The sequence below is a fragment of the Nomascus leucogenys genome, chromosome 12, assembly GCF_006542625.1.
Source record: "Nomascus leucogenys isolate Asia chromosome 12, Asia_NLE_v1, whole genome shotgun sequence".
Lineage (NCBI taxonomy): Eukaryota > Metazoa > Chordata > Mammalia > Primates > Hylobatidae > Nomascus > Nomascus leucogenys.
This window is the reverse complement of record NC_044392.1, coordinates 60,903,946-60,915,335: the sequence shown is the minus strand read 5'-3', so window position 1 is coordinate 60,915,335 and position 11,390 is coordinate 60,903,946. Positions and strand designations below refer to the sequence as shown.

The following is an 11,390-nucleotide window of genomic DNA, read 5'->3' as shown; positions in this document are numbered from 1 at the left end:
GGACTTGGATATCTGTGGATTTTGGTATCCACAGGGGGTCCTGGAACCATTCTCCTATGAATACTGAGAGATGACTGTACATGCAGTAAGAGTCCTTAGGGTGTTGCTTTTAAGTCAACTACCAATAGTAAATTATAGAAGGGTTACCACTCTGTTTTTTTTAAATCATATTATTTGATTGGTAGTTAGACATTTAGATAAGTTGCGTGAAGGTTTGTAGAAAGATATAATAGGACTTTAACATAAATCAAACAAGCAATTTCAGTATATAGAAAATTTAATATGAAATCACTTAAAATATTTCAATATTAAGAAGTTTTAATTTGGTGCCTTGGCATGAGACATTTAAAAGCATGTTTGGGTCTAATCTCAAATTAGTTCAGGGGAACAGAAATAACTGAAAATTTATGTATATGTGTATGTATATATATATATACATATATATATATACACACACATCTGTATATACATACATGTATATATTCAAATTATATATGTATACAGATATTTGTAGATTCAAGATATATAGTATTATATATCTATATATACTATATGTGTGTCTATTTATGCAGCTATATATATATATATATATTCATCTTTCTGTGTGTGTGTGTATATATATCCACACACACATATAAAATCTATTGTTGCTTAGTGGTGGAATTCTCTAATTTACCCATACACATATTTTGGAAAGCTTATCCCCAAAAGGGGCACATTAATCATACATGGAACAGAACCCTTCTTTTCTACTTTAATTAATTTCTTTTTAAATTTATTTCTTTCTATTCTTCCACTTTTAACTATTGTAGTCTCCTTTAAAGTTGTTAATTCAGATAGGAAACTAAACTCACTTTTGTGGAATCAGAGATGATTCTGAGTTGGAAAGAACCCGAGTATGCACTTGGGCCTGTTTCCTGTCTTCACGCAGAGAGATAAACTAAAGCTAAGAGAGATGGACTGCCTGTTCTTTGCCTAAAAGGTCACATTTCTCAACTACTGGGGTACAAACTATATTTCATGAAGTAATTTTTGTAAAACAATTTTTCTTTAGCTATAGACACAGTAAAGTAGCCATGTATAATTAAGTTTTTAGCTTGCCTCAAATATGACCTTTGTTCTTCTAGAAAAGTTTCCTCCAAAATCAGTAGCAGTAGCAAGTATGGCAGAAAGAGAAATGTGGTTCTCCATGGGAGAGAGACTATTTGAAGCAGTTATATCTTTTTAGCAAAATGTTTTGTGAGTTTTTTGGGAGTGTGACACTTTTAGTGCACACTCAAAGACTTGTGTTTTCCCATGTATAGAAGTTCACCTGGGGGTTTCCAAAGCCTTCCGTATTTTCACTGATGTGTGGCCTTATAAAATGTAGTTTTTAAAAAATCTATGGTTTACTAAATGTAACACGTCAAAAATTACTGAAAAATTTGCCAATGTAAATCCTAAATGTGGGTTCACTAACTTAAAATGAAGCATTAAGACCAAAAAAAATTGCAAATTTTATTTTCACAGGGGATTTGCATAAAAAGAACATTATTTTTGTTCTGTGTATATATAAGTATTTTTGTTTCCTTAACTTGTTTCTGTTGCCCACACACAACTAGGAGAAGATGCTTTTCTTTATTTTGGTTTGGCCAAAGATGCTAATGGTTAAATTACGAAGGACTTTGTTTTACTTATGTCAAGTGGTGAAAACTGTAGTTCTTAATCTATGAAGAATTCTCTAGGTGGATATACAAGAAAAATACAAAAAGTTAGGAAAACATGTAAACGTAAGTTATGAGGTATTTCATAGATACAGTGCCCATAAAAATTCTCTTTCCCACAATTTTCAATTGCCAGATCTCTTGCTTTAGTCTTTTTTCCTTATATTTGGAGAAACAGACAAGTTTGAGATAAAAGTCCCTTTGAGGATGTGAGGATTGCAGTAGTTTACAGCAGGGTCAGAAAATGAAAGTAATAAAGCAATATTTACATGTTTTTGTATAAGAACAAAAATATTTCCTTAAAAAGTTGTTAAAAGTTTTTTAGTCCTATAAACACTCACTTTTATAGGGCACGTGATTGTCTGTGTGACTTCTCTTTCCAGAGGAAGACTTTTTTATTTTTAAATTCTAGGAAAGCATGACTTATTCAAATTAGATTTTCCATGCTATATTTACTTTTACAGATGTGTTTAGTTCTAAAACTGTGGTTTACTGTATTCTGGGGAGAGCATGTATATAAAAAAAACCCAGGAAACCCTTACACCCAATTTAGATACAGTCAGTTTTAACATTCCACTGTGATCTCTCAATTCTTACAGCTTATTGCTTCCATTAAGAAGAAATCTCTGAATTCTCTGCATCTAATTTTCAATGGCTACACTCTGAGAAACTGACCCATTATCACTTTTTCTAAATAGCCAAGTTCTCAAAGTTTCTGAAAGCTCTTTGATCTTTTTTTTTCTGGGAGTGAAATAGGTTGTTCCTCTTATATAACAAGAATCAGGAATTCCCAGCAAACAGATTTCATTATGTATAAAGCATATTCCAGGAACACTGAGATCACACATGAATATGCTCTCAGTCATCATAAACAGGCATTCACTCAAGGGGTAAACCAGTAATGAGCCAAACATATGTACTCATGCAAATGTACAATTGACAGCAAATTATTTTAGATCCTAATGTCACTTCAGTATTAAAAATGAGCTGGGAGACAGCTCCTGTGACATTTGGTATGAAAGCTTTAGATTGCAATTTTCATGTAGAAGTAGCTTCATATCACGTCTCGTGAGTTTCGTATCGCACAGCAGAGGACCATGCTGAATATCATGCCAAAGATCTGAAACAGAAGGAAACACTCATCAGTGACTTTGAAATGGGTACCGATTGGCAAAAAGTTCAGCAGACTTCCTGGGTATCTAACTCAAGTTAACAAATAATTATAACCAATAATTACCAGTCACAAATGACATTTTAGTATGTTACTTAAGGTTGGCTATGGGGTAAATAATTCTAGATTAACTGTTTAAATGTGTATTATTATTGTTAACAGGTAACAAGGCTCTGCTTTAAAAGAACCTACCCTGCTTCACAATCAGAGAACCGTTCTGAATACTTATGAAAGACAGATACAATACTGGCTTTGGAATTTTATATTTCAGGTTAATCCCAGATCTCTTTAATATGTTTATTTTGAAAATTATGTCCATAACCACTTGTTGTTTAGATATGCTTGTGGTCTAAACAATTTTCTATTGCTGGAAAAGCTCTGATTTTTTACAACAGTGTCCATATATCAAAAAATGGAGTATCAGCTGGGTGCAGTGGCTCATGCCTGCAATCCCAGCACTTTGGGAGGCTGTGGTGGGAGGATCGCTTGAGCTCAGGAGTTCTAGACCAGCCTGGGAAACATGGTGAAACCCTGTCAGTACAAAAAATACAAAAATTAGCTGAGCATAATGGTGTGTCCCTGCAGTCCCAGGTGCTTGGCAAGCTGAGGCGGGAGGATGGCTTGAGCCCAGGAGGTCGAGGCTGCAGTGAGCTGTGATCACACCACTTCACTCCCTGGTGACAGAGCCCCTGTCTCACAAAACAAGAAAAAAAAAAAAAAGTGGAGCATCACTTCATTTTCGGTCCATTTTTTAGGGCGAACAATGCTTCACTGTTAAATTCAATAGTTTTAGCAAAGCATAAACTAAAGGGTATATACTATGGTATTATTGACTTTTACCTTTTGGATAGTTCTCTGAGAAGTTAAATACTTGAGCAAAATCAATATCCACTTCCACGGTTTGAATAGAAGAATGCCAAAGATTCTTCTTGTCCGCAATTATTTCCCCTACAATTTTGTACAGCCCATGGAACCCTATCTGTGGGCACCATTCTATAAACTACTGTCAATGTTTATTTTAAAAAATGGGTACTATGACTTTCTGGTTCTCTCCTCAATTCCATCCTAAATCAGACTAGGACCTGTAAGTGCTAAATTCAATAAGATATGAATGATCAGTTGTTTTGAAAAGGGAGGGGCAGAAGCAGGTAAGGGCATGGCCAGGAACAGGATTTCAAGCTTCTGGATGACAGGACTCAGTATCAGTGTGTAGCACAGGCGACACCCAATGGACATTTAGTTAACTGATTACATTGTGCAACTCACTTTACAGAGAAAAGAACTAACGAAGAAAGCCGGGGGTGCCGACTCAAGATAGGCTTACTATGGGCATTTCCCCTTTACCATTGCCATAAGGTTGGATGTAATCCCTACCCATCCTGGTTTCGGTGAGAATCCTTCAGTCTCAGCCTACTGCTGACACGAGTCAGGGGTGAATGCTTCTAGGCTGCTCATTTGCTGAGATTGTGAAACTCTCCATTATGTAGCACACGCTCAGACCTGCCTCAGGACTGTCCTTTGGGGAGCTGCAGAACTGCAGCCAGGCTATCCGCAGAGCAGGTGGGGAGGACCTGAGAGACGTCCCTTGATTTGGAGGGCTTCAGCAGAGTATTTCCAGCCACTTCCCCACCCCTCTGTGCTCTAAATACAGAAAAGGGGAAGGCGCTTGTGTGTCCCCTGATAACTGCAAATTCATTGATTTCCTCACAATTCCCACAGCCCTTGCCTTAGTTTAGGCCATGAATTAATCTACATAGAGGGCTAGAGACTAAGTGCCATCTTAGCATTAGCTATTATCATCCAACTCCTGGACAATGGAAATCATCCTTTAACCCGCCTCCCAAATCCAATCTTGCCTCCCTCCAACCTTTCCTCTATCCTCTACCACAGGTTCTTCCAACTCTTGGTGTCTCCCCTTTCCTTAAGGATGAAGCCCACCGTTTCAAAGGGGCATACAAAGATCTCAACGTTGTAGACCCAATACTCTCTCCATTACCATCTCCCGCAACTCCTGCCATACCTGTCCGATGCTATCCATTCTTTCCACACACTCTTCTTTTGTACTTTAGAAGTACAGAGCCACCTGGTGGTGGTCTGGATGCACTACGCTTAATACCTTCTATGCCACTGCCTTTGCCTGGTAGATTATGCAGAGAGCTGGCATTTGTTGAGTGCTGTATGTCCCAGACACTTTATCTGTATTAATTTGTAATACTACTTTATATGTAGCATCCCATTTAATTTTCATGGCAATCTTATAAGGTTTATATATTAACAGATGAGGAAATTGAGGTATAGAGAAATTAAGAAACTTTCCTATGATCTCAGAGCTTGCAAATGGTGGAGCCTAGAGTTAAATCCAAGCCATGTGATGCCACAGCTTGCCCTACTAATCGCTATGCTCTGCTGTCTCTTCAAATCATAGGTGAGAGAGATTAACCTGATATGTTGCATTGAATTTGTAACAGTAGAAAGAGACCCAGAACTGAAAATCATTTATCTAGGTTATGGATGGTAGCCTTAAAATGGGAAGTTAATAGCAATGATACACTCAAGGTCATAATGAGTTAAAGTTGAAATTTCTATTATATTTTAGAGGACAAACTATTAATATATTTATGAGCTTTGGCCTTAGAACATATAAAACATTGTGAACAAAGGTCTTTTTTCTTTATGAGAATTCTCTCTTAAGATACTACCACACTTGAAGAGAAATAAGATGCAAAGTTTCAAGGCTTTTTAGAGGGCAAAAAAGATAAGTTCTAGAACTTTCTCACCGTCAGACCTGCAATTCCAATACCGACAATTCCAATGAGCTGGAGCTTAACACTGATTATGGTCTCAATTTCATCGATGCAATTCTGTTTTGAGGAAAAAAAGTCAGGAATAAAAACTGATTGTATGTGTCAGTCATTACCCTGATCCAATCCTTTCCATCTCTACAGTTCATTCTGTGAGAGTTAATCCATGCCAGCTTCTACTCATGTTTCAACAATTCATCTTTGATAACATCATCTTAATAAGCTTAATGCAAAAATGCAGTTTGGGGGAAAAAAATAGAAGCCTCTCCTTCGGGTGAGATTTTCATGTTTAGGCCAGTGGCTTCTTCAGAGCCCTGAAATATAACTGGAGGAAGCTATTTGTCTGATTCTGAGGAATCTAAAAATTTGGAGCCACTTCTTACTTGTAGCAAATAAGTAAAATACCCTTAAAACAATAACTCTTTGTTTTCATATTGTCATTTACAGTTTAAAATACTTTCTATGTCTTTGATCCAATTTACTATGCAAGGTAGGCATGACCTATTAAGAAACTAAAAAGTCTTAACAGGTTCAAGTTAAACAAAGGAAATCCAAGAATTAGAAAAGCCAAGTCTTGGGAGCTAGAGGACCATTCTCTTCTGTGGTGGCTGGGCTGGGCTGGGTGAGTTCCTATCCTTTCATCTGTGCCCATAAGACACCTGTGCAGCATAGATTCAAAGGGCCTTCATGGATGTGGGGAAACTTAGACAGAAAGCCAAATAGAGATCACCTGTAACTATTATTAGTTTCCCCAACTTCAAACACTCCTATTTGGAGTGCTCTTAAGTAAAGGATGCTCTCAATCCAACTGTATCCTCAGGTTGTTCAGATCTGTTCGCTTGTCACTGGTTGGTTCCTTTGATACCATCTGAGCTATATAAAACCCTCAACTTCTCTCTTTGTATTTCCTATCACACTTCATTCATTCAACAAACATTTCTTGAGCATCTACCTTGCATTAGTCACGGGAAGAGGGGTGGTAGATGCAGAGACAATAGGATATGGTTTCTCCTGCTTTCTGGGAATTTACAGTTTAGAGAAGGACACAGATCCACAAGAGATACCTATAATGCATTCTGATAAAAGTTTGAAAACTACTGTTCTATAGAGTGGCTCCCTTACTTAGTGGAAAAAATGAGAGTCAACCTATAGCAATTCTTTCACTCTTCCTCTCCTTCTCCTATACACTTAGATGCTCCCTTCCTTCAGTGCCAGGCATTGCTGTAGGTAGCAAGCACACTCCTGACTCCTTTTTCTCTAATCAGAGCCAAAGAGGTGCCCTTCTCTGTTGAAAGTTAACCTCGTGGCTGGGCGCGGTGGCTCACGCCTGTAATCCCAGCACTTTGGGAGGCCGAGGTGGGTGGATCACCTGAGGTCAGGAGATCGAGACCAGCCTGGCCAACATGGCGAAAACCCGTCTCTACTAAAAATAAAAAAATTAGCCAGGCATGGTGGCACCTACCTGTAATCCCAGCTACTAGCAGGGCTGAGGCAGGAGGATCACTTGAACCTGGGAGGCGGAGGTTGCAGTGAGCCGAGATCGTGCCACTACACTCTAGCCTGGGCAACAGAGTGAGACTCTGTCTCAAAATAAATAAATGAATAAATAAATAAATAATAATAAAAGAAAGTTAACTTCGTATCCTGCTTTGGGTCTTTCTCTCAGCTCCTCAGGAAGCCTGCACTGCCAGTTACTTTTTTTCCTTCTTATACATTAAGCCTCTCCTTATCCACTGACATTTCTACTTATCCTATCACCATGCTCAGGTTCTTCAATCAAAACAAACAAAACAACACTCTAGACTGTCCTCCTCTAGTTCTGCCATTGGGCCCTCCTTCCCTTCATTGTCAGCTTCTTTTTGTAAAAAACAAATGTACAAAAGGTATATTGGCTTTAGTCACAAAAGGAATACATGCTTCTTGTAGAAATCTGGAAGAGATTTTTTTTTTTTTTTTTAAAAAGAAACATCTGTATTCTCACCACAAAAGGTAATAAATTTGTTGGTGATACTTACACACACAAACACACCTACATCCTTAGGTCATTCTTTATATTCAACAGTGAGCTTTTTAAACTTAATATTACAACTTTAAAAATGCCTTGTTTCACTAAAAATTTCTTTGAAATCATGATTATTATTATTATTATTTGGAGACAGAGTCTCGCTCTGTCACCCAGGTTGTAGTGCAGTGGCGTGATCTCGGCTCACTGCAACCTCTGCCTCCTGGGTTCAAGTGATTCTCCTGCCTCAGCTTTCTGAGCAGCTGGGATTACAGGCACATGCCACCACGCCTGGCTAATTTTTGTATTTTTAGTAGAGACGGGATTTCACCATGTTGCCCAGGGTGGTCTTGAACTCCTGAGCTCAGGCAATCGGCCTGCCTCTGCCTCCCTAAGTGCTAGGATTATAGGTGAAATCATGATTCTTAATGGTGGTAAAACATTTCATCATATGAATATACTACAACTTATCTAAACAATCCCCTATTGCCACATATTAAGGGTCTGTCCAGTGTTTTGTTCTTATGAATAACATGTAATGAACATGGTTTGCACAAAAACATCTGTCTGCATTTCTGATTCTTTTTCCTTAGAATAAACTCGGAGAAGTGGAATTTCTGGATAGAAGGGCATAAACATACTTAATCCTCTAGTCTTAATAGTCATACTGACCTTTAAAACTATTTACTAATTTATCTGAAAATGCTCATCACATCACGTTTACCAAAACTGTGTATTCTTATTAAGGGAAAGGAAAAACACTTGGTCAATTTCATAGGTTAAACAACAGCATCTCTTCATTTTAATTTGCTATTAATTTTAAATATTACTTTTAATTTCCTATATTTTCTATATGTTTAATGGTAATTTGGACTTTGGCTTTTGTAAACTTTCTTTTTGTGTCCTTGGCTCAAATCCAAACTTCCTGAAAGGATGCTCTCTCTCCTCACATCTCGCTCTCTGAAACCTGGGCTCTGTCCTCACTCCATCCCTCACAGCACATCAGCAGTTGGTTCCTTACATGCTAAATCCTGCCAGCTTTTCAGCAGTTATTAGTAGACCTTCTTAGGCTTTCAGTTCCCCACACAAACCACGGCATTTCTGCCTCTGTGTTGTTGCTTACACTGGTCTCTCTGCAGATAGGCCTCCCCCTCCCGCTTCCTGCCCAATGCTTGCATAATTACTTTCCATTCTTGAAGATTTAGCTGAGACATCATTACCTCCAGTCAGCCTTCCCCATCCCCCAGCCTCTGGCCTCTCCTAAGTGCGTTTCCCTCTGTGCTTTCGGAGCACGATGCACATTCCATGCATTCCTAATCACTGGACTGTATGGACTCCATGTTCATCCCTCCTATTAGACTGCAATGCAAGCTCCTTGTGAGTAGGAACTTTTGCTCCTTCCCCTTTGCATTAACAGTGCCGAACATAAGGTAGGCAGCTGATCAATACTGAATTGCCCTCAACAGCAGCACCTGGGCCTGCTGACCATTCCCTCCCCTTCCCATGGTGTCTCCTCACTTGTGTCTGGCCACCCCTCCCAGTTTCCTTCTTTGGCACCTCTTCTTTTGCCCACCCTTAAATTGTTCCCCAGGGCTCTATCCTCATCCTTCTTTTCTTCCAAGTCTAATGGATCAAATCTGTATTTATAGCTTTAAGTTTCCCATCAAGTACTGACACTCAGACATCTCTCCTGAGCCACAAACCAGATCTTCCAACTGCCTACTGGATATTTCCATTTGGAAGTGCCACTGGCTCCTCAAAATCACCATGTTAAACACAAAGCTCATTTTCTTTTCTCCACAACTGGCTCCTTTTCCTCTCTCCCTCAGCTCTGTAAATGACACCATCATCTATGTAGATGGTGAAGCCAAAAACCCAGTAGTGGATTCTCCTCTCTTCTCTGGTCACCACTCCTGTAGATGTCACTTTCTAAAGGGCCCTCTTTAATATCTCTTGCTAACAACAAGGACAGCAGCCTTCCCAATGGGTATCTCAGCTCAACGCTATTCATTTTCCATCAATCCTCTATGCTGCCACTAGAGCAAATTCGGTAAAATGCAGATCCCATCCCAGATTCTACCTTCAATGGCTTCCTAAGCTAGCAGCATGAAGGCTAGACTTTTGGCCTCACAAGAGTGTCCATGGCCCTTTGAGTATGGGTGCCTCCTTTCTGAAGCACTCATCTCCCATAGGCAACCTGGGCTTTCGGCCATTTCCGCTGCTGGCACTCGCCTGAAGACAGCTACCTTTTCTCTCCTCCATGCCTTTGCTCTGTGTTTCTGCCTGAAATATCCCACTCTTTTTTGTTTGCATCAGGGAAGCCTCCTGTAGACCCTGGAATCCTATGCCAGGTTCGTCTGCTGCGCTCTGTCCTGTGTAGCCTTAACTCAGCCCACGTGCTGTCCATGGCTCCTGTGCGGGTCTCCCCTGCCAGACATGAGCACTTTGAGGGCAGTGCTGTCTTTTTCATTTCATCCAACTCAGAAGGACCCAACCAGTGTTCAATGGGCAATTCGAGATGCAAGCTGGAGCTAAAATCTCATCTACCCCATTCACAGCTGAGGGTCTAAGAACATCTACATTATTGTCTCCAAAGTCTCATAGTTCCCTCTCTCATTCCCACCTTGCATTTTCCTCCAATTACTTCGCTAAAACTGTATGGCAAAAGTCATTAATGATATTCTAACCAACAAATCCAACAAATTATTTTTGGTCTTCATTTACTTGTCTTTTCCCAGCATTTGACTTCATGGGTGAACCATCTCCACCTTGGCTTCCCAGGTAGACTCTGACTCCTCCTTCCCAGTCTCTTGTGCTGGCTTCTTGGCCTCAGCCTGCCCCTGAAATGAGGGAGCCCCTCCTCCTTCTTTGTTCTGTTCACTCTCCCTGGTGCTCTCGTTCACTCCGAGGGCTTCGGCTAAGGCCAAACTGCTCAGTTTCCCACACCGTGTCTTCATCTCAGCTTACCTGTAAGTCGATAGGCACCTAAAATACAAACTTGACCAAAACCAAAGTTGTCATCTGTCTCCAGGATCTGCCCCTTTCCCTATATTCAGGGAGTGGAGCCTCTATCCACCCAGCCACCCAAGCAGAAGTCTGGAAATCTTAGCCCCCTTCCTTCCACTCACTCACCACTTATACCCACTAAGTCAGCCAGGCCTGTTGATTTTGCCTCCTGAATGTCTCTTCAACTGTCACGTCCTTTCCATCCCTACTGTTTGTGACTTGCTGTGGCCGCTCATCCTCTCTTATCAGGGTGACCACAAGTGCCACCTAAGTGGTCTTCCTCCATTACTCTCCAAATCTATCCTACCCTTCATACCCCAGTGGCCTGAAAATACTTTCTACAACTCAAAGCGGATTTTGCTCATTCTCTGCTAAAATCAATGGCTTCCTCAAACTTCCAGGTGTAAAATCCTGCTTTTGCCTGCTTCTCTCAACACATTGCTCAGTTCTCTCTGTGGGCTCCCTCTTCTCCTGCAGTCCTGGAGTTTTTCACGCAGCCGTGTCTGTGTTCCTGGTGCTTCCTGGGCCTGGAATGATCTTCCTTTGTTAGAACTCAGCTTGGGGACCCACTCCTCTATGAATCTTTCCTAAATCTACTGCTTTAGGGCACCCTGTTCAGACTTCTTACACCGCACTATTGCCCTTGACTAAGTCTGTGAGGCTGCTGAGCACAGGGACCATGTCTTTTTCATCTCAGAGTTCCCAGA

General features: G+C 40.2%; 1 protein-coding gene across 1 annotated transcript in view; it reads right to left on the bottom strand.

The window, feature by feature from the left end:
• Positions 1-259: 259 nt before the first annotated feature.
• TSPAN2 (tetraspanin 2) overlaps positions 260-11,390 on the bottom strand; it is a 43,545-nt gene continuing 32,414 nt past the window's right edge. The window contains exons 7-8 of the mRNA XM_003268026.4: positions 5,652-5,735; positions 260-2,823 (exon numbers count right to left, since the gene is read on the bottom strand). Of these exons, the coding sequence (XP_003268074.2) occupies positions 2,758-2,823; positions 5,652-5,735 (150 nt within the window). The 3' untranslated portion in view covers positions 260-2,757. The remainder of the gene's footprint in view (positions 2,824-5,651; positions 5,736-11,390) is intronic.